Raw genomic sequence first — 24112 nt, 5'->3', positions numbered from 1 at the left:
TTCTGTAGTATGGGCAAATCCCTTGGTGTTTTAAGACGAAAAATTCAGTGCATACTTCCCAGTTTGAACTGTGCCTTTATGGTTCAGCAAGGATACAGACATGCTGAATTTAATGATGAATATATTATATTTAATCAAGGGAGACTTCAATCCTTTTCCTTTAAGATTTGACAACTGAAATGCTTCCCATTCTCTTAGTAAATACCAGTCTTCGCTTTCGGCACATAGAACCCGCAATTAAATAATCAAATACAGTCTCAAATTTAATCCAGTGAAGGATCATTTTAAAGTTTTGAAGATCAAGTTTAAAAAAAAACCAACACAAAAACCACAAAACAAAAATACAAAATTGCAAATCCAACTAATCAATAAGAACTCTTTTCTTTATTAACCAGGTTTCAGGATAGTTTTCCTGCTTCTGGCATTGGGAAGTCATTTACTGCACAGAATAGCATAATGCCAGCAATAGATTGTGGCAAAATTAAAATGTCAATACAGTAAATTGAAATAGCAGGGAAGTATCTCCATTCTAGGCAGTGCCATGTAAGGTATCTGGTTGGTCTTTTTAAAATAGATTAATGCAAGCAGAGAGTTATTAGCCTTCAGTTAGTGGTCATATGTAGTATCATAGTATTTTCTGAGAAAGTTTGCAATCTTAGCTCTGTAGCCAGAAGGAGATTAAAAATCGATTCAGTAACCATAATTTTTGAAACAAATATAAAAAAGAAAGAAAAAACTAAATCAGAAATGCTTTTCTGAGAAAAAATATTATTTCTGCTTCTTAAGTTAGAACCCCCTGATAAAAAGACAAGACCAGGTTATTTGTTATATTTTATTTTATTTTATTTTATTTTATTTTATTTTATTTTATTTTATTTTATTTTCAATTTGTTTTCTTTCTTTCACTTCTGGTTTATAGTTTTGGTTTTTTTTTTATTTTGTTTGTGCAATTCAGTTACTTTTACCTCTTCTCTGGTCCTTTTTTTTTTCTGATTTTCCATCATCCCTTCATGCGGGCAGTGAAGGTTGAAAGAAGCAACAGGCAACTTACCTGGGATTCGTGTGCCAACAGCCAGAGCAGCCTCCTCACCTACCACCATTATAACACCTACCACCCTGACCATTGCAGGATGACAGCCTTGAAATTCCAGAAAGCGCCTCCTCAAAAAAGCCTTCGTAATGTTCACACCTTTTCCTGCTGACATACTCACTTCTCTTCTTCTTCTTCCTCCTCCTCCTCTCTCTTCTTCCTCCTCCCTCCCTTCTTCTTTCACTCATACTTTTCCCATTTCAGGCTCTAAAACCTTTTCAGTTTTATGGATGCTACACTTTTTCATAGCCATGCCGAGGTTATTTCTGACATTTTACACCTTTTCTTCTCTATAACAAAGCAGCCTTTGTAGATAGGTAAAGCTTGAAAATTCTGAATTAATCAGCTCTTCTTCTATGTATGAGTAGACCATTGGATTGGAAAAGTGTATACAAAGCATTATTTTTGAATGCAAAGCATTGCTTGCAAATCTTTGTCAGAAATTACCTACTACAAAAAGGCATTTCTAAAATCAGTGTATCTAGATATATTGATTTGCATTATTTGCATTAGTCTGGGGATATGTGTTGAAAAGTTTAATTTCACATGGTTTTCTTAAAGTAAGTTGTATACTATGAATATATCTTTTGTGTCTACATTATCTTTGTTAGCTTCCAGCAAGTGTTGTCATGAAATGCTGGCTTTACTTTTTCCTAGGGTCACCTGTGTGGTTTAAATGTCTTTGTTGTTGGAAGTGCACCAAGCATTCCTGTGCGTCATACACAGCCTATACATAAAATGTTTGATTCATTGATGAGTTACAGGCATGTGCCGCGCTCTTCTGTGAGGACTGAGCGCTGTATGCCAAGTGTTTGATTTCTTACAGCAGCTCTGGTGTCTTCATCCTTCTCTCCTACCTCCATGAGTGCATACAGCCTGAGTTCCCTGAACATGGGGACCTTGCCTCGCAGCCTCTACTCCACCAGCCCACGGGGGACAATGATGAGGCGGAGGATGAAAAAGAAGGACTTCAAAAGCTCCTGTAGGTGGTAACTGCATTTCCTCAAAAATGTGCAGTGAATGAAGGGGTGGAGGAGGGGGAAGATGCAGAGAAAAAGCACAGTACCTTAATTAAACACATATATTCTAGACAGAAGAGAGAGTTCCTGGTAGACATATGGAAACACAAGGGTAAAAATATTTGTCCAATGCTAAAATGAGATGAGTAGATGCTGTCAAGCATAACTATCTCATCTGAAATTTATAAAGGAATATTTTTTTCAGACAGTGCTGGAAGAGTTTGTTATACCATTACTGAAGTGATATTAAAATTCCTTTTTTAACTCTTCCTATGTTCATTAGGGAATAGTCAAAAACAGATTGCTGGTAAGCTCACCAGCTGCCACATTAGGGAAGGCAGAGCTTGCCATGGCACCTCCTAGGTAGTTCTAATGTTTACATCTACACCATGACCTGTACAGTTATTTTGGTGAGGGAGAGCACGTTACAGTGAAGACTGAGTAGCCTCATTTGACCACTCTCTGGGACTCAAAGCATGGATTGCCTATGAGTCAGTCATTTCCCAAGCCAGAACAGATCTATTCAGGCTGTTCCATTTTGCATATTGCTAAGCATTCACTGGGCTGGAAAGAGTGTGGCTGTGTCAGTGCATTTTTTCCCAGACTCCATGAGAGTGCCTCCTCTCTTTTGGTTTGTCTGTCTTTGTGCAACCCACAGCAACTCAGTTCCTCCAGAGCAGGGAGGTGAGAACTGCTCTGTAAATCATTTGCTCTAGGTAACAATGCTCAGAAGTCCACTCTGAAAGAACTGAGCTGCTGCACATTACAGCACTGCTGCTGTATTTTAAAGATTCCCCATGGTCATAGTAAAAACAGAGCAATCCAGCAGCTTCCAAGGCCAATCACTACAGAATTATGAGAACACATTAGAGAGGAATTGAGGTTTTGCTTTCTTGCAGTTTTTGTTGCTTGCTTGTTATTTCTTCTGTAAAGCACATATTTTTGCATAACATTTGCCTGTAAGTGCATTTTTTGTTTTTAATCCGATCAGCCATTTTTCACAGCTCATCTACTGACATGTTAGCTTCTAATGGGTTGGGTTCTTTTGGGTCAAGAGGGGATACTGTGTCTGTCATGCTGTGGTATCAGTAGAGGTCCAGCTCTTACACCTTCTCCTCTGCACGTGAGAACCAGTAGTAGTGTTACACTAGTAGTAATTGATTTGAATGGTAAAATCAATGCAAAAAATTGTTCATCAGTTGTGCTACGTTTTAGCTGTTCAACAAAGGATGAAATCCTCAAAGCTAATCCTATTATGGATCTTGGACACAGCTGTAACTTGTGTTGTTCAATTTTTCAGATATTTTTCCTTCAAGGAAGCCTTGTCTGTGTTACCTTGAAAGACTCAAAACAAGGCCAGTGATGTGGCATTTAGGGGAACAGTCACATATGTACTGCAGCCCACCTAAAAGATTTTTCAAGTCAGAAGGCCCTGGGGATAACAAGCTGCTATGAGTAAACAAATCTCTAGATAGGAGAAGTTAGGACAAGGCTTAGTTGTGCAGCAGTTTATTACCCATTTGCATTGTGAGGTCTCGATGCAGAGCATTACAAAATACCTGAAACTGGCCCCATCACTGAATGGTCGGTGCCTCAGTACAACCTGTGACTACATCAACAGCCCTGAATTGGAACTGGCTGTGGAGGAATTGGCTGGCCAGCCAGACTTGTTGGCTCTTTTTGTGAGTTTGCTTCTCATCCCATGCAGAGTTCCTTACTCTGTTAGTAGACTTATACCCATACTTGTGACAGCGATAACAGCCAACTTTAGAGACCCACACTGCTCAGAATGTCCTGCACTGGACCAGGATAGAGAATGTCCAGTCCTGTATCTTTCCACTATCGATCAACAAGACTTGGAAAACCTCTCCCTTTGTGGGAGACTCATGAGAACCAGGTAGATTGACTGCTGTGCTTTTCATGGAAAAGGAGTAGCAGAGTCTTTAATTTTTAGTGGGATTTTTTTCTTTAATCTAGTTGGATCATTTGAGAGTTTTATTAAGGTAAAGTTTATTAAATCTTTTAGAATGTTACTTGGTAATAAAAATACATAGGTTGCTATAAAGTTTACATTGCCAATTATTTAAGAATATTTGCACAACATAATGTGATCATAGCATAATTCATGAAGATGAAGTGTGATGGCACGATGGGTTAAAGACTTACATGGTCACGATTTAACAATCATTGCATTAGTCATGCAGATCCTTCTAAATATGTGGCTGTAAAAATTGAGGGCATGCCCTGCTGCCACAAGCTTTTTTTTGCCACTTGTTTTCAGGTTTTATTCTTCTTCTGCTTTTGTTTGTTTGATTGTTTGTTTAAGGTGTGGGATTCATTGTGGAAACACTTAGATTATTATTTCATTAAAGTTTAAATCCTGAAGTATTTTGCATTAGGTCCCTATTAGTGGTTGGAAACGAGCCATAATTTATACCAATTTACTTTACCAGGATTGCATATGTGGTAGAAGTTCAAGAGGGTTTTAGACATGCGCAGGTGCTCTTTTCTCAACAGCTATCAGGAGGAATTGCAAACATTTTTCAATTGCTTGTAGGTCAGAGTGGGAGACTGGAGGCATAATAATCCACAGATGCACTTGAAGCACATCTTGTTCTGCTTCTTGTATAACTGTGGACATAAAAGTGCATCATCTTCAAATTTATGATCATGATTTACATAACTGCAGAGCATATAGCAAACTAGCCCCCAGGAATGTTGCTGAGAGTTAGATGAGAGCTATACAAGTATGCTGGAATATACCCCTAGCAATAGCAAGCAGTGTTCACTGGAAATACAAATACATCCATGTCCCCTTTTAAAATCAACAGCGCTGCTTCCTGGCCTGAAAATTCTAATCCATCAAGGAGCCAAAAAATGTCACTGTTTCTTGCTGCAGTTACTGTTGAGTTACAAACCCCAACATGCTCTAAGTCATGGGTTTTGGTACCTGTGACATTTTACATTTTGGGTACCTGTGGCATTTAGAGTCTTAGGAGATAGCTATTGTTACCTGATTAAGAAAGGATCATTTTCATCTCTGAGGGGTTTTTTTTTGTTCCTGTTTCTCTTTCCTTTTCTTTTGGAGTGGAAGGAGTTCCTAATTATCATACTTAAGTGTTGACATCATCAAAATGTTTATCAGAGTGAGTTTTAAATCCCACAGATAGTGACTTAATTTCCCAATGTGAATTAAAACTTTTACTGTCTTTACTTTATTTCAACTAAAAGTTGAAATAAATTTTATGAGATATTTAGTAGGACATTATAAAAAGAGTAAGAAGGTTACAGAGTCAACTAGATACCTGCTGCATGGAGGGAATAGAGGCGTAAGCGATGGGAGATAGAGATGAAGTTAACAAGTAATTGTTATATGACCTTTAAGAAAGGGAAAATTGAACTTTCCTTTGCCCTAAATTAAGATGTTTCTAGAAGGTGTCCTAGGTATTATATTAATTTATTTGGTTTCATTATATTTTAGCCTTTGCAGCAGTGAGGGCTGGAGAAACGTATTTCTCAGATGCAGTAAATGCTAAAGCTGATGGAAGTTTCTAAGAACAGATTTTTAGTATTTGTCTTTGTGTATAAGCATATCTTATTGAGTGCAGATAAAAGAAAGAGTAAGAAGGAAGCTATTGAGTATCTGAAATGGTGCACAATTCTTAGAAAGAAAAGTTAAAACAAGATATGAGGAAGAATTCAGTTATTTGGAAGAGACAGTTTTAGAGTGGGAAGGGGCTTTGCTGGGAGAAAGCAGAAAATTGTGAGCTTTTTGGCAAGTGAAAATTTTGCAAAGATCTGTCATTGCCAGCTGTGCCACATCAATCAGATTTATACTAACAGTATATAGAGCAAAAGGCCAATGCTTGCAGCCCCATAGTGTGGGGAAATACTTATATAACCTCTGACATCTTTTTACAGTTGTGCTAATACTGTCTATAATGTCAACATTTTTTCCCCCACATCTAAGAGAAAAAAAATGCACAAGTAACCTATCCCTCAAGTAATCTATGAAATTTTACCTAATTCTTAGCAGACATGTGTATGACATGAAAGGCAATAGTTTGTCTCTGGGGGAATTCAAACCATAATACAATAGGCGTTTAGACAGAGGTCAGGGAGGCAAAGGTGCAGTCCCTCCTTTTACAGGTAATTGTATTGAATCTCAGTGTTGTTTTTGTCTTGATCTGTACTGCAGCCTTTCAGAAAAAGTGTGAGTAAAGCCTGAGTTTCTCATAGAAGGGTCCCTCAGTGGCTTTGAGAGACCCCACAGAACCTTTTTTCTCACAATCCCTTGATTGTGAGATACACTGGTTGGCAAAACAGGGCGGTTTGTTCAACTTCCTTACATTACCTAGTTAGCCTGACAAATTGCTGACTTATGGTAAACATGTACAAGAAGAAGGCATCCTTACTGCTTGCAAGCAAGCCTGATTCATGTGCTTTGTTGCTAGCTACAGTGAATGGCTGTGAGATGTTCAAAAGAGGAATCTGCCTGAATAACAGCTGGGCTTGTGCTTCCAATTGCCTTAGTTCCTGTTGAAGTTCTGCTTATCCTAATGCAAACAGAATTCAAGGATGTCCTGAGATTTTTGGAGTGGGGATATCAAACACATTTATTTTACTCAGAACAAGAATTATCTTTTTGCATTCCAGCATACAACCAGATGTTTTCTATTATCTTATATGCCATAACTGTTTATACATAATTTATAAACTCTAGCCTAAATTGACTTTTAAAGAGACATTTCATTGACTAGATTTATTGTAAAGAACAATTTTCTCAAAAAGCAATGAAACTTCTGCTGTATATGAATGTCTTTCCTCCTGGTCTGCTCTGTTTTATAGTGTCTTTAGCCTCTAGCACTGTTGGTTTGGCTGGGCAGGTCGTCCACACAGAAACCACAGAAGTGGTGCTGACAGCTGACCCCATAGTGGGGTTTGGGATACAGCTCCAGGGTAGCGTGTTTGCTACTGAGACCTTGTCCTCTCCACCTCTCATTTCCTACATTGAGGCTGACAGTCCGGCGGAAAGGTGAGCTCTAGAACTGACTGCTGAGTGCATTCCATGGGCGTTCCTCGGGGCTTTGGGCTTCTTGCTCTCTTTCAGTTTGTGACAAATCGCAGGGCCTTGCTCAGTGGAGTGGGGCAAGTAATACACTTTCTGTTCTGACAGTGGTGTTTCGTGCACTTGGTCAGCTATAAAAGAATGACAAGCACCGGTGTTCTGATCATACAGAGTCCTCCAGAAGGAGACTGGAAGCTATATTCATGCAAAACAAAACCAAAAAAGAAGAAAAAAATCAGAAAAATCAGTGAAGTCAAAATAGTGATAATTGAGCTTGCCAGGGGGGAAGCTGTATCCAGCTCTTTTCAGTTTTGGTACAGAATCAAATCTTGAGGAGTACCAGAATTTTGACTTACTAATTATTTCAATTATATTTTTATGCTTATATATGTATTTAATCGTGTCATGAGAATGATAGCAGCTGCACAGACAAGCACCAGCTGCCATTTCACCTGCAGACCAGGGTCAGAGGCACAGATGATGTCCATGGGTGGGATGGAAGCATGAAGACCCCTCTTCCTGGGTCCCAGCACCTAGAGGACACAACCCATACTGGGAGTGCTAGATAGTGTTGTGGTGCAAAGGGGCAGCAGCTTCTGTGCCTAGGTAGCTTGGTGAGCTGCTATGCCATAATTATCCTTCAAGGTCTGGTTGAAGGTGTTTGATCAGGTGGGTCATATCAGAAACTGTGTGGCCAGCCAAACCAGGGCAGTGATCATGTCCCTGTCCTTGGCTCTGGTGAGGCCACACCACAGGTGCTGTGTTCAGTTCTGGGCCCCTCTTTATATGAAAGACATTGAGGTGCAGAGAAGGGCAGTGGAGCCAGTGAAGGAGATGAAGAACAACTCTAACAAGGCTAGCAGCTGAGGGAGCTGGGGGTGTTTAATCTGGAGGAAAGGAGGCTCCAGGGGAGCCTTATAGCTCCCCACAACTATCTGAGAACAGGATGTAGCCAGGTGGGGATTGGTCTCTTCTCCCAGATAACGCACAACAGGACAAGAGGAAATGGCCTCAAGTTGTGCCAGGGTAGGTTTAGATTGAATATTAGGAAAAATTTCTTCAGTGAAAAAGGTTGTCAAGGACTGGAACAGACTGCCCAGGGAAGAAGTTCAGACTCAATTCCTGGTGGTATTTAAAAGACATGTAAATATGGGAAATCAACACAGAAAGGGTGGACTTCTCAGTGCTGGGTTAATGGTAGGGCTCAGTGGTCTTAAAGCATTTTCCCCACCTAAATGATTCTGTGATTCTGTGATACTGCTGGTTCTGGTAACATGCACATCTGATGATTGTTTTGTATTGTTTTGTACCAAGGTGTGGGGTGCTGCAAATAGGAGACAGAATAGTGTCAATAAATGGTGTCCCAACAGAAGACAGCACATTTGATGAGGCTAATCAACTGCTCAGAGACTCCTCTATCACCAACAAGGTCACTTTGGAAATAGAATTTGATGTTGCAGGTATGAATGTCCTGTTATTCTGTCTTGCAAGAAAAATGAAGGAATAGATCCCAAGTACATTGCAAGTGTTAGGAATCTCAGGTAGAGGTTTTCTTCTCACATCTACACCATTCAGTTTTCAAGTGACTTATTTGAAACGTGGTTTCTTGTACAGCTTTCTCATTTCACACAGCCCTGCAGTCTATTTAGGAAAGCAAATAGAAATGACAGGTCCTGTAGTAAGATCTGGTGACTGTCTCTCCTCTGAGTTATTTCCAGACATTTTTCTGGCCTGAGATAGAAATGTTCTGCTAAACAGAGACAAATCCTCTACAGGCCAAATAAGAAAATGTTTCACAAGACAGAAAAGTATTAAAAAGGGTGGATAAACAAAAAAACTCTGGAGGTGTTTCACTCACAGTATCTCTAAATAAAATAATAGAAAATTAATTATCAATGGCCAGAAGAATCATTGTTAGTTTTTCTGGTGAGTATTATTACTAATGGCATTCATTTATTCTGTAATGTGTTTAAGCATACAGAATATACCCATGAAATCACAAACTGTGTATATCAAGTACACATTATGTGTGTGCACCACTGGATTCATTTTCTTCCCACTAGATGTTAAACCCATGGCAGTTACCTTAGTGGACAGTTAAAAATAAGTGCTAGTCCTGCAGCAGCAAAGGTCAGAAATCCTTATGACTCAATCTCCTGTCCTTTTAATTAAAAGCTGTCTGCCAGCAGTGAAATTTTCCCATGTGCTCACAGAACTTGCATATGAGCTAAAAACCTGCAGTCTCAGCTGGCTGCTGGCCCGTGCAATCTCTACAAATTCAGTTAAAGCTTAAAAAAAATTGAGTAACCGTGAAATTACCAGTAGAGTTATAAATCATAGCTCCTTCATTTTAGCACCTGTGTTTTATCCCTGCCTTGTGACTCTGGTGTGATTTCATCAACTTACATGCATAGATAGTTCCATGCTCATGGAATTGCTGTGCCTTATAAATTATCTAACATTTTAAATATTTTTTATAGAATCAGTTATACCAAGCAGTGGAACATTTCATGTGAAACTACCAAAGAAGCATAATGTGGAACTTGGCATCACCATAAGTTGTAAGTACAAGGGCTTATTTTTCAGACCACGTTTATGGGATAATCTGCAGATAGTAGATCTTTGAGCTACAAACTAACATTTCTTTTGGTATAAACTTATTTTTCCTTTTTCCAGCTTCTTTTACTGCTTTTCCTGTTTTGAAATACTGTTCTGTAATATATTTATACTCCCCTTCAAGTAGTTAACAAAGCCAGAAGTTTGCTAAATCTAATGTTTGACTTACTCCTTCACATATTTAACTCCAATTAAAGTTATTTATTAAAAAAAAAAAAAAGGAAAAAAGAAAGAAATCAGCAGAATTAGGTCCATGCAAAAGTATTTCCATAGCTGGGAAGTTTATAGCCTGAACAGAACCCCACTGAAGGGTCTCACAGACATGAGGATCCACATACCTAGGGTTATTTTCTACTTCAGAACACAGGTACATCCTCAGTCTCGAGAACTTGCGGGCAGTCCTGAGTGTGTGAGTCACAGAAAAATCCCCTTTCACTGGGGATTGCGGAGATCGCTGAAGAAAGTCACAGGAGCCTGCATCAATCTGTTTCTCAAAAAGTATTTGTTGCTGTGGTTTGAAGTTAAGTGTTCCTATATTTATTTTGTGAGGAGAGAGTAAAACAATGTGTTAGAACTGGATTTTGACCCGATGAACTGCAGCATACTGAATTCAGCTCTTGAGGGAAGGAAAAACAATCCATATCAAAGTTAATGGGCTTGACACTGCAGAATCTGGTGTCATCAGAATTAACATTCTTTTATGGCTGTGGCCTTTCTTAGGCTATTAGTCTTCCTTTAGAGTTTTTCATGTGTCTTGGGGGAAGATTGTGCTTTGTATTCTCGAGGCTTTTACCAGCACAGTGGAATATGGTTAATCAGAAGTACAGCAGGGATCTCAGTGCTTAGGATTACATCTCAGGAACAAATGAGAGACACTGCAGGCCCATTTGTTTGTGTTGCACACTTGAATGAGTGTGATACTGTTAGACTCTGTAACATGTGATGTGATATTTGAAGCAAAATCGTAGGTCTACATGTATCTGTGCAAATGAAAATACTGAGAAATGATAAAACCAGGAGCGAGGCTGTTCTATTTAAATGTTATTCTTAAGATTGATAAAGGTTTGTAAGGTTGTTGAAAAAATATGGTCTTACTAGTAATTTGATTTGTGTTGTTTTTTGGAATGCAGTCATCTCCTTTTTTTTGTCTGTAGGAATAAACTTTTAATGGAAAGCTAATGTTCTTGGAATTTAGGTTTTGGGACTCCTCTTTCAAACTTTGCATGCCTTACTGATCTGGAATTTAATTCCAAAAAATTAATGCTTTATAAAATTAGTGCTTTATATAATCAGAGTAACATGTGGTTGCTCTTAGCTCTCTGCTCTTGTGAATATACTGCAGTATCTTTATATTTAAATTAAATTATCTCTTATATATAATCTCATTGATAGTATTTCATTCATATAAAATTTATCTAGGATAAATTATTTACATGGTTTTAAAGGGTTTATATTAATAACTGGTAGAAGTCTTGAATTGCTGCATCTCATGCTTGCTTTTCAGTGTTTTGCTCTGTTTTACCTAATTAACTGCTAGATAAGGCGATATGATTTGAAGAATACAAGCATTTTTTATTCATTTTGTCAAATTTCTGTCAGGACACTTTAGCACATTAGCATGCCATTGATTACTGATATTTTCAGAAAGCCATATGATTTCTTTTAAGAAACAAATACTAAAGGAAACTTGGCAGAGTTGATATGTCTTAAGCAGGGGGATGGAGATGATCAGATTCATTCACTTGTGGGCTTGATCTCTTAAAAGGGCTAGAGACCTGTTTCATCCTCTTCCTTCTCAAGTTAATGGAGTTAATGTTAAATGAGAAAGTGCTATTAAAACATTACAGGGAAACACCTTTCTTACTTTCCATATCCCCCATTTAGTTTGGGATTTGTATAAGAGTAAGGAAATTATCTAATCTGACAGACAGGACTGACATTTTTTGTCAGAGAGGAAGTGCAACTTCACTTTGGGCTGGCATGTGAGCATTTGTCTATTTTTAAGTCCAAGAGTTCTTCTAGGTCAGCTGTTAGGAGTCAGAGATCCTAGAAGAGGAATTTATTTCTCTTTCTCGAAATTGTTTTCCATGTTAATGAGCACCAAGAGTGCTTGCATGGAGTTACAACCAGGTGCTTTATTGAAGGCATATCTGAGGTAACACACAAAACTAAAGACAAATAAGATAATTCATGGTCTTTGAAAAACAAGACTTGTAATAGGAGAAGAGACTTTCTTTAGTTTCAGATTTATTAATTCAAGAGAAAAATAACAGAAAACATTAAAGATCCCCTTAGATAGCATCCCCTTCTGTCCCCTTAAAAGCAGGACAGAAGAAAGTTTCATGAGCATCATTGTTAATATTAATCCAGGGCTCTGAGTTTTGGATAGTTCATGTCAGTTATCTCCCAGTATAGCAGTCTTGCCTAAGTCCAAATGATAGGACTGCAATGTGTGTATGAAGGCAGACTGCTGCCTTCAAAAACACATTGCAGTCCTATCATTTGTCCCTTAGCTCTGCAATATCTGTCTAATTTTATCAATGATAAATACTGAATATAGACCTTTTTTCATATTTTGCAAATATACATGACTTTATATTTAATGCTTCACATATCACTAGTTTCACACCCAGTTACCCGATTAGAGCAAATAGAAGGTCTCAGTTCTTAAAATTATATCATCCAAATTAAACACAGGAGTGTTCCTGTGCATGTGATTATGCTTTTGTAGCAGAATCATTCCCTAGAAGAAGGAACATTTACAAGTAGTGCTACTAGTACTCAAAGCTGTTTCAATTTATTTGCCATTGACATTGACTTGAAACCGTATAATGAATATAGATTTTCTTTTCAAAGACAAAAACCTTTTTTAAAGGTTTTTGAGGCAAGTGGCTACTTTATCATAGACTAATTATTTTTTTGTCAAGAACATTGAATGATGTCCAGTAAAATGACTTACTAGTGGATTCTGGTAATTGTAGTTAACAGCTTTTTTTTTTTCCTTTCCTTTTCTTTTTTTCTGTCTTATGTGAGATTCTGATATCCTTACTAGTAATGAACTGCAGCACCTTGCTTCATAAATAATCTCTCTGAAGCTAATGGACTATTCAAGGAATAAGAAGCTGCAAAGCTGGTAAGAATATCAGAATCTCACCCAAACTATCATCAGTTTCTCTGAGTCACTTTGATTAGCAGCTATACCGTAGTCAGCTTTATTGGTTTTGTATTTCATTGGAAACAAGCTTTGTAAATATCTAAAGATACATTGAGTATGAGAATTTATTTTCTAAAGCATGCTTCTGTGTATTTTGGGATTTCATCTGGCAAGCTCTACTTAATTTTGAAGCATTACAGGTAATTGTTTTCAAGATAGAAAAATACCAACGGATTTCTCAGCGGCTCCACATGAACCAATACTTAAGGAACAAAAGAGCTGCATCCGTGTAATCTTAAAAAGCTTCTTTATCTATTTATTAATCACACTATTCTTAAAAATGTCTAGTAGCTGTAAACCAGCATTGTGGATAAATGGACTGACTTTGTATAAAAAGTATTTTTCCATCACATGAGCATCTTCCTTTGTTTGTTCAGTTTGTTCAGAGCTTGATCAAACTCCAAAGTTTGAAGTCAGGCTGAAAGTAGTGGGTTTTGTCTGGGTGGTGGGTGAGATGTCCACCCAAAATCTGTTGAAGTCACTTTGTGGGGGTTTTGTTTGAGTTAGCAATGTAATAAGCAAGGAGCATTGTTTGAGGGTGTTTTTAAATGTACTGGAACAGCTGATACACAGAACTGATAACACTTCATTGAACTTACTTTCAAGTGGCTGGGTAAGTGTAGTAGAATAGGGTAGAGAGACCTGGGGTGGAGACCAGATCAAAGAGTAATTTAAAGAGAGACTGCAAACAACTTGCTTAAGAGCAGCCATTTAGTTGCAACACTAAATTTAGTACCTGTACAACGTCATGCACTCTTCCGTCCACTTGTAGTTATTCATGCAGACTCTAAGGTCTCTGCAAAAGCTGAACAAGACTAAGCTGGAACAGGGGGGAGAAAAGATGAGATCTTCATTGGACAAGCAGAATGGGGCAAGGAGAGGAAGCAAGTGGAAAGCTGTAACAGAGATGCAGCAAATGAGGGGAGAGACTGAACTGTGATCAGGATTAGGGGCAGCTGGGACTTGAACAAGAAGGCTGGACATGGGTGAGTGGTAAGGTGCTTTACTTTTAACAGCCTCTTAAAACCAGAAATAATTCTGAGAGACTGGAAGCTGTACAGTGTCACTTCAAGCTTGCATTATTGATGTGGGTCTGTCAACTGGTCAAAGACTGCTTTCCCTCTGGATCTCTGGTTTCTCTGCTCTCTGGGGAGAGATGAAACAGTGGTGTATAACAAAGGGGATGGAGGCTGCTTAATGAATGGGATGGAGGATTGCAGAAAGACAAAGGAGGCAATCTCATGGTCAAGGTGTTTAATGCTACCCTGGAGAAATTAGGATGGTTTTTCTTTTCTCTGCAAAAGACTTGTGCTGCGACAAGTCATTCTGGGAGTGGGGGTGGAGATTTTCCACAGGTGGCTGCTTGATTTTATGCAGAAGTATTGAGATCACGGGGTTGCACTTACAGAAATGCTACTTGTCAGCAGCTGTTGCTGAAAATGCCAGTAGTTGTATTTCAGACATAGAAGCTCTTATATTCTACAAACTATTGTGAGACATAAAGGCATGGATATCTCAAATTGCTCACTGAAAACTGTCATACTTTGACCAAAATTTTTCTATGTTTCTTCTGCTTGTCTGTAAAATCAGGGTAGTACTCAATCTTCTTGCTGGAGACAGCATTTGTTCACCAGTGTTTGGGAGACAATCTTAGCCTGTGGTAATGTGCAAAAAGGTCCAAAAGTTCAGGAGGAAATTCATGATTGCAACACAACTTGAATAATTTGTAGGAAGTATGCCGTGCGCATTGAACAATACCAAAATGAAGTGTGGTGTATCTGCTGCTCAGCGTGGGGGGATTCATTCCACACAGAGCTGTTTGGTGCCTACAAAAAGGCTTTCATTCTCCAGACCAAATAATAGCCCAGGAGAACTCTTAAAATGCTGCCGGTTCACACTTCCTCAGTTTGAAACGGTGATAACTTTGTGTGCAGCATCATAATCTTTACATCCACATGTGCTTTGTGGCTCTGCTCTTTGAGCTGTGCTCTTTCCCTCATTTTGGTTCCTCCTCTCTTCTTTTTACAAAATAATGGACTGTTTCCTTAGTTCTGATAATTTTGTAATACTTATGAAAAGTATTTCAAAACTAAAACCCTAGTCTGCAGTGGGTAGCCTATAACCTGAGAGTAAGGCAACCCAGAGGGTAAAAACATGGAATTAAAAAATCACCAAAGTGATACTCTAAAATTTTAACAAGTTACTAATTGATAAAATAAATCCAAAGGATTCAAGTAAATTATGGATTTTTAATGTATTTGACCCATGACATGAAAGTATGAGAAACAATCTACGAAAATAACATATCTTGCAAAAAGTGAATTACTGTTCTCTAAATTGCAACATAATCATTTCCTGAAAGCATGCTGGTTTAGACAAATTTCTAAAAATTCTTCAAAGTCCTTGTATGTCTGTTTTCTGGACTTTCACATTGCATTTGAAATATGGCTCTTCAGCAGTTCTTGAACAGTTCCTTTGGACATTCAAAGGCTGTCTCAGCCAGGGCAGCTAAGGTTAACAAGACCTGTTAGCATATTGTGTTGGAAATGTCATTATTAATTTACCATGTGGTTGCTGTAGGTGTGCTGTCATTTTGCATCAGAGAGAAGATTCATGAGCTGCTAAAGTAACTGACATCAGGATTTTGTAGGTGATCCTCCAATAAGGACAGTTTTTGGGTGATTGTCAGTTCAGGTGTGGGAGCCTGCTGGAAAGGTACCTTCTGTGAAAGGATGCAGGGGCTCAGTTCACAGAGCAGAAATGGTGTGGGGCAGTTGAAGAATACTAAATGTGCAAAACTGATTAGTGCTTTCAGGAGAGCTGAGAGCATTATACCACATGGCAATGTTTTATTATCAGCACACTCTTTGTTAGGAGTCCCAAAAGTCTGTCTGTGTTCACCACATGGAGCACCTCCAGGGAAGAGCAGCTGTAGGGGATATTCTTCCCAGAAGTAGACAGCATATGCCACACAGATGTCTAACAATGTGCCTTCCTCACCCTCAAATTCTAAGGTGATGCTTGCCATATCAGATCTACAGTGCAGTCTTCTGTCAGCAAATGGATGAACCCTCCAAAACAATGCATTCAGCGAAGCCACTTCAAGAAACAGTCCTCTGGAAGTAGATAGTGATCACTGTTGACTTCCTCTGGTGTATTTAACTGCTTCCTAGGCAGCTAAAGGTCAAGCAAAATTGCAAAGCAAATTTCCTGACCAAGGGAAACTTGTCAAATACTTTTGCACAAGTTGGTAAAGAATTGCAATGCCTAGTGTTGAAGAGCAGAGCATGTTTTTAACCATGAGAGACAGAAAAATTGACCATTAATGTCAGATCCTTCCAGAAAGAGATAAGTGTGCAAGGAGAGTGGTGGGAGTTTTACTAAACTGACTGGAATTGCAGTTTCTAGTAGGCATCCCCAGTAGAAAGCTGGGAAAAGTCCACAATTCTTAAGGTCCAGCAGCAGTACAGGGGGGCAAGGTTACTCTCTTAGAAAGAGGCACAGGTTGCTTCAGAGGAAGCAGTGAGTTACACTGAAGCAAACATTGGTGTGCTGTAAGCTACACCTGTGCAAACATGCCAATAGTGTATCAGCCCAGTGGGGTGTGTGGCCACTGTCCACAGCATCTCCTTTATTGGAAGTGGATTCCTCCTTCTCAGCCAGGACACCTTACCTTCATACCTCTGCCTGAAGCACTGGATGGGACACAAGTGCATGGAAAGAATGTGACTAGCCCACTCTAGATATTTTGCCAGAGCAGCTCTGTTGGACAGGGATATGGTATTACAGGAGTTATTCTGGCAAAAGATCACCATTAGTAGTTGCCCTGAAAGATTGTAATACAGAAAGTCTTCCTTATGTGTTACAGCTGTGCAGATCTTTGTGATAGATCACTGGAGCTGTACTGGGGGGTGTCTTCACGTGGCTCAGTCCTGGTCTAACCCAGAATTCAGACATATCAGGCTAAGTTCCCTTTGTACCAGTCACTGCAATTCTGAAATTTTCTAATCTTTGAGGAGTATCCAGTCTTGCCAATATGCTGCTGGTGTTAGTTTTTACCTGAAGTTCAGATAATTTAAGGGTAGGGGAGGAACATAATACAAGTAAAGAATGTGTATGAAGTATTGGTTTGTGGTCAAAATTAGTCCATCTGCATTATCTAGAAACAAAACCAAATGCCTGTATATATTCTTTATTACAGCTCCATCAAGCAGAAAACCAGGGGACCCTCTGGTTATTTCTGATATCAAGAAAGGAAGTGTTGCTCACAGGTAAGACTCCCAAAAAAGCTCCCAATAAAAATCTGTTTATGTGTGTAACCAGCCAAATTCAAATTAAACAGAGAGAGCTTGTAAGAGACTGTGAAGAGGCTGCGCTATATTTTAATAAAACTTTTGTGAAAAGTTAGAAAATAGAAGGCATATTAAGAAATAATTGTCCTAAAAATCCATCTTGTTTCTATAATAATATTTAGATACTTTTCTTTTAATGTTACTTGAGTTTCATGTCTGCTTGTTTGCAGGACTGGGACACTGGAACTGGGTGATAAGTTGCTGGCAATAGATAATATTCGACTGGACAACTGCTCAATGGAAGATGCTGTCCAGATCCTCCAGCACTGCGAGGACCTTGTCAAGCTAAAGATCCGCAAGGACGAAGATAATTCTGGTATTAGCAATGGCTATTGCAGATTGGTGTGGATTTTCAGGATTTCTAGAGCATAGGGGATTTATTTTCCATTTTAGTGAAATGTTTTTTTCTGAACATGTCTGGTTTATGCTAATGATAATCAGAAAATGTCACCTAAAAAGAATTTTAATGGTGTTGAATTTTCTCACTGGCTACATTGCTTGCACTGCAAAATTAGGTCTCTAGTTTACTGAAAAGACATTGGCCCTCAGGTGCAGCCATATAAAGTTGATCTGTTTCTTACCAGCATATTGGGATTTTCTCTGCTTTTAAAATTGGAATCATGATTAGCAGAGCATGTGTCCTTAGGCTTCAGTTCTCCAGCAAAGTGGTGTAGTGTATGCTTTGTCCATAAACTCAAAAATTTGACTTTGGTATGGCTGTTCACATGCTCAAAGGTAAGTAGTACTTTTCACACTGTGCTGGATATCTGATGGCTGCCATGTCTGATCAGCCCAATGGAATAATGGACCTGCCATAATTTTCTGCACCTACACCTATTAATAGTCTTGTGTCTTCCCCACTCTGGATTCCATGAGAGCAGAATTTCTACCTGGAGATTATAAAGTGAGTTCTGTTATGCACTGTAGGGCAAAGGAAGTAAGACAGTTATAACTACTATTACTGCTGGTGTTTGTATTACAGTGTTACACAAAAGCACAAACTGGAGATTCACTTCTCTTCAGCTCTTTACAAAAAGAGCTTCTCACAGCAAAAAGGCACAACCTGCCACACTTTAGTATTTGAAATTTAGTGCAGCTGTTGAAGTGCTGTTTAGAATTGCACTAGAAGACACTTTTCCTTTTTCTTTCCCCCTCCTAATTGATTTTGAAAGCAAACCAAGTATCTTCTCAGTATTATAGTACAAAGCAAAGGCAGGTGCATTTAGTACCTTGTGCAAATTGTTGCTGTAATTGAAATGGGGATTTCGGTCTCCACTTATGGAAAATAAGATCTTTGCTCTCCTAGGTATTGCACACCATGGTATCTGGTACAGGTTTTAGTCTCAGTGGGATTCTTATACCACAATTTCCTTTTACACACTCTCATTGCTTGATATGTATCTATATCAAGATTCTCACACAACTACAATGTTTTATCCAGACAGATAACTGGACAGATTCAAGTGTGACTAGACAGCTACTCAGAAACCTACTAAAAAAAATTCTTTGTACAAATTATTCTTGTAAGAGTTGACTAAGTGTCAAAGCGTAAACGAAAGTATTTATAGCAGATTTCAGGTACTTTGAAATTTAAAATGAGTGTCTCCTCAAATGTTAAAGAAAAATATTTAGTGGTATAACAGTAGCAAAGGTGTAATAAAAAGTATATCTCAGTTAAAATAATTCTTTTTGTGTTTGCCATTAATTTACTTATGAAAGTTTTTTTCCTCACAAAGGAAGAAATGTGCTGCTCAAACTCAACAGAGGAAAATAATAAATTCCCTGAGAAAATAAAAGCCTAATGCTGATTGATGAGTAGGCATGGAGCACTCCAAAATGTTTTGTAAAGCACAGAATAAGATTAGGATTTAAACTTCTTTTTACTTCTCACTGTATGCTTTTTTGAGGAAGGGGAGGCAGGGAGTGGGGGTCTCAGACTGTGTTCCTCTGAGCCACCGTGCAGCTGAGGCCACAGCAGGGTGAGGCGTGTCAGGGGCTCCCCAGATCCTGCTGCTCCTTTCCCTTGTCACTGTATTGCTCTGATGTTGTTCTGATGAGCAAGAGGCCACTGGGCAGAGCAGAGGCACTGCAGCACAGAGGACCTACTTTCATTAAATGTGGTTTCCAAGAATTAGCCACAAGAATTGCATCACAACAAAAGAAAGATGGAAAATCTCAAAAAGATGAGACCCATAACCATAGTACTTCAGTTATATCTTCTCCCCAGATGGAGGTGTGTTTCCAGCAATTTTTCCTTTTCTTCTTGCCAGCTTCCCAAACTGAGGACAATCTTAAATCCTAATCTTAATGGCTAGCTACCTTTCTTGAATATTACCATTCTTTGCTTTCACATTGCAGAACTGGCCTCCTGGTGAATTCAGGCCACATGTATGCCCTATTCTTGGATAGCTCCAACATTCTGCTCAGCATAACATTCTTCCAATAATTGTCTGACCGACAGCTAACCAGAAAACAGACATAATGGACCAGTCTTCTTTCCAGTCATTCATCTTCTTTCCAGTCATTCACTGAGATCTCTCTCTTCCAGGTCTCATGTGGAAGGGCTGCTGATTGTTAGTAACTTTTTATTCACTTTGTGTTTATAGCAGAAAATGTTAATGTTGTGCCACTTGTTAGCAAGTGCTGGCTATTACATATTCAGCTAGCTTGGTGTTACTTTCCACCTTTCACTTGAAGCCTTGTACCATGTCCATGCCACATCTGGATGAACAGTGCCAGCATTTGACCCCAGGGGATTTGTGGTTGTTCCCTAAATGCTTTAAGCAAGCAAAGCTGCCCCTGTTCTGCTGTGCAGTGGCAGCTTGCATGCCAGCCCACTGTGAGCCACAGGGGCTTCCAGTGACATCTGGGGAGCTGGGTGCTTCTGGAAAGAGCATGGCAAACAAAGTGCAGTTGATGTGAACTGTGCCACAGCACTGATGGCAATGCCCCAGGTAGGCACAAAAACCCTGTATTCTTTACTGAATGAACACCACTGATTCTTCTCTCCTTCATGTCTCTGTGTGTAGCTTTTTCTGTAGGTGGATAGCAAGGAGGAAATAGAAGGAGAAGGTGGGGGGCTGAAAATCTAAATTTTCTGAAAATTGGGAAGAAACTTAAGTAGCTTCAAATGTATTAGTGTTCCTGCAGTTCTGCCTAAAGTACCACGTTCAGTAGTAGAAGGAGACAACTCTTTGAGCCTTTGCTAGTGATGTTGGTTTGGAGGTTTTTTTTTCCCTTTCTAAGCTTTTCTATCTACAGGAACAGGAATTATAACATTTGAATTTTCTAAGTTGTTTTAGTTTCAGTAACATTTATGGAATGTGCATGCTAGACATTTTCCACATTCACTGAACTGCTTAAAATGTCATTATCCACAGATCTAAGAGAATTTGTCCACCAGACCAGTTGCCCTGGCTGAATTCCAATATCAGAACATGAACTAGAAAGCATTTGTTATTTTGAGGAGAACTCTGTCATTTTAGATTTTAAAATATTACTTCACAACTCAAAGATGCTGCAGTTGATTGCTCTCCTTCTGTGGTTAGGATTTTTTTAATAATATGTAAAGAGCATTGTATAAATACAGGCACATATCTTGTTGGTGCAATGCCTATTGGGTGTTGTTTAAGGAAATACATTGTATTTAAGTTTACTCAGTGATGGATTCTTTTCCAATTCTGATAATTGTTTGGTGAGATAAAACTTCAAAATAATGCAAATTACTTCAAGTAATATCATGAAATAATATCTAATGGACTTACTATTCAGTTTAGTTGATAATTCAGTATACAGAAGATATTTTTGATTCTGTTACAAAAAGCTCAAAACATGTCCATCAAAAACGTGGACTATTTATGAACACAGCTGCTCATCTTATAATGACTTTTGAATTTAAGAAAGTTTGGATTTAAAACTTCTGAATTACCTTTAATTTTAAATACCTTCTATTCAGTTCAAGAAACAGATGAGTATCAGTATTTATACCATAGTAACTTGCCTTTTCTCTAATAATGTGACACTGTGGCAAATAGGGACAACAGCCTCCTGGTCTGCAAGAGGCAGAGCCTGGCCAGCAGGTCAGAGGAGGTGATGCTTCTCTGCTGCTCAGCAGTGCAGAGGGATTTCTGGAATGCTGGGTCCAGTCCATGGGCTCCCCAGTGCAAGACAGACATGGACATACAGTGGATGAGGTCCAGCAAAGGGTCACAAAGGTAATGAAGAGGCCAGAGCATCTCTCCTCTGAGGAAAGGCTGGGGGAGATAGGACCACTCAGCCTGGAGAATCTTATTAGGGTGTATAAATTTCTGAGGGGAGGGTGTAAAGCAGACAGAGCCAGGCTCTCCTCAGTGGTGCCCAGTGGCAGGACCAGAGGGAATGAACACAAACCTAAACACATCGAGGTTCTGTTAGTGACAGTGTTTACTTTGAGAGTGACCAAACACTGGCACAGGTTGTACAAGGAGGTTGTGGGGTTTCTACCCATGGAGATATTCAAGAGCCACCTGGACACAGCCCTGGGAAACCAGCTGTAGTTGGCCCTGCTTGTCCAAGGAGGTTGGACAAGGAGGCATCCAGAGATCCTTTTCAACTTCAATCAATCTGTGATTCTGTAACGAAATAGCCTTAAGTTCTAGTTTGATAGGAAGGAGATCTAAAGATTTTAAAGACAGTGAAATTTAGTCTTAACAGAATGAGGAGAGTTTTTCTATCAACTTGTGTTCAGCTTTTGGCAAAAAAAATTGCATAATAGGTAATTTTTTTTTGTTTTTTAGAAAACAATCCGGTAGAATATGATTAAGAATTGTATCTGAAATGTGATCCTTTGAAAGTGTTGTTTGATTACCAGTCACTAGACTGAATATGCTATTTTTTTCATTCCTTCTTTCATAAGAAACCAATTGCCTCCCTTTGGCATTTATTGCAGATGAACAGGAGAGCTCTGGAGCAATTATTTATACTGTTGAGCTCAAGCGCTATGGTGGGCCTCTTGGAATCACAATCTCTGGTACTGAAGAGCCCTTTGATCCCATAATCATTTCCAGCCTTACAAAAGGAGGATTAGCTGAAAGGTAAGTTGGAAAGAAAATTATTTTTAATATCTCTCCATCAAAATAGAGGTTTGTTTTGTTTACCTAAAACCCCTGATTTTCCTGGGTTAGCAATTGATTTTTTTATAATTCTCCAAATCTGAGTTCATAATCTTTTTGCTGTTGTTTTTTGATCATTGCCAAGCTCCAGGAGCATGAGCAGGATGTACATATGATACAAGGCAGAGGATTGTGGATTATTAAAGATCACCAAGGAAAACCTAATCAATCAAACTGAGCAGTTTGAGTCACAGGAACATTTTAGCAGTCTTTTAAAACCAATAGGGTTGTATAATACAATAAATAAAGAAAGCACTTCATGTGTGCAAGTTTATCTGAACTCATCATGCACTTATCTGCTACTGCATCTGCATGTGCACTTACATACACCATAGGAAGTGTTATCAGAGGAGCAAAAATGCTCCTCATGGTAAGTGATAGATAGAGAAGAATGAAAATGATCAGGATTTCTGTCACCTGTCATTTCTCAGATTGGATGAGTCATTGAAATTTGGTGGTTTCACCTTTGGTGGTGGTTTCAGAGAGAAGGTTAGGCACACAAAACATGATACTGTGCACCGCCAGAACCATTTACACAAAAATAATTTATTTTCTTTTCTTGATTGAGCCATCCTGAAGGCCAGGTTTGTGAAATAGCTGGTTGCTTGCTTACACTGCTTTTTTTGATGTTATGAGACTTCTAGAAACTTGACTCATTTTAGGATTTACTAAGCTGAGATTGCTCTTGAGCAGGTGGGCTGCAGTGAGTTTCATCCACAGGTGATTAACTCAACTGTCACAGTAACACAGAAATCCACATCATGCCTCAGCTCTGCTATTGTCACTACAACAAAGGTGACTTGCTTTAAGCATTTCTAACAAAAGAATTACTCTGTGACACAGCAATAAAAGCAAAATAAAAGAAAGAAAGGGAGATGAGATTTTAATGCTCCAAAATGCAAAGAAATTGCCTTTGTTGCCTTTTACACTCTATTCTCAATGTTTTATTTCTCTCTCTTATTGTAGGACTGGGGCAATTCACATAGGAGACAGAATCCTAGCAATAAATAGTAGCAGTCTGAAAGGAAAACCTTTGAGTGAAGCCATTCATTTGTTACAGATGGCAGGAGAAACTGTCACCTTGAAAATCAAGAAGCAAACAGATGGTGAGTGGGGCCAAGGGTACCATCCATGGTCCTTAATGCACGTGTTACTGCAGATTAACAAGCATTTAGCCATCCATGGAAAAGCTTAGTGTCAGGAGTAAAAACCAGATTCTCAGAACTGCAGTAAAGCAAGGATCAACACCTTTTTTTTTATATAATCCTATTCAGCTACCAGTCCCAAGAAATTTTCTGTGCCTGTGGGTCACGTGAGTGAGCTGAGTGATGCTGAAGATGAAAGCTCTGCACAGAAATCTGGCAAGCTCTCAGACATCTATTCAACTACAGTCCCAAGTGTGGACAGCGCAGTGGAGTCCTGGGATGGCTCTGCTATTGATACCAGCTTTGGAAATCAAGGTACTGTCAAAAATACAGTCGACATTTAAGGCAGGAATTATTGCCTTCATGGTTGACCTTCCTTTGCCCTAAGCAGAACTTTTTTATCTGTACTAACTTTTAACCCTGTACTTTATAATGTGCTGCTGTCTCATTATGACCAC

The 24112-nt window shown here is 38.9% G+C and overlaps 1 protein-coding gene across 15 annotated transcripts in view; it reads left to right on the top strand.

The window, feature by feature from the left end:
• The window catches only part of GRIP1 (glutamate receptor interacting protein 1), a 309227-nt gene that overhangs the window by 265671 nt on the left and 19444 nt on the right, over positions 1-24112 (top strand). For 10 of the 15 annotated variants that reach the window (XM_036400176.2, XM_036400171.2, XM_036400177.2 and 7 more), the window contains 9 exons: positions 1917-2072; positions 6958-7144; positions 8492-8637; positions 9658-9738; positions 17209-17278; positions 17530-17675; positions 22287-22431; positions 23476-23615; positions 23784-23969. In XM_036400176.2, the coding sequence (XP_036256069.1) occupies positions 1917-2072; positions 6958-7144; positions 8492-8637; positions 9658-9738; positions 17209-17278; positions 17530-17675; positions 22287-22431; positions 23476-23615; positions 23784-23969 (1257 nt within the window). Of the gene's footprint in view, positions 1-1020; positions 1177-1916; positions 2073-6957; positions 7145-8491; positions 8638-9657; positions 9739-17208; positions 17279-17529; positions 17676-22286; positions 22432-23475; positions 23616-23783; positions 23970-24112 lie in introns of all 15 variants that reach the window. The other 5 variants (XM_036400173.2, XM_036400168.2, XM_036400179.2 and 2 more) reach the window with 4 other exon arrangements.

This window comes from Molothrus ater, chromosome 5, assembly GCF_012460135.2.
Source record: "Molothrus ater isolate BHLD 08-10-18 breed brown headed cowbird chromosome 5, BPBGC_Mater_1.1, whole genome shotgun sequence".
In the NCBI taxonomy this organism is placed as follows: Eukaryota; Metazoa; Chordata; class Aves; order Passeriformes; family Icteridae; genus Molothrus; species Molothrus ater.
Note: the sequence above shows the minus strand (reverse complement) of the source record. Positions and strands in the feature narration are given on the sequence as shown.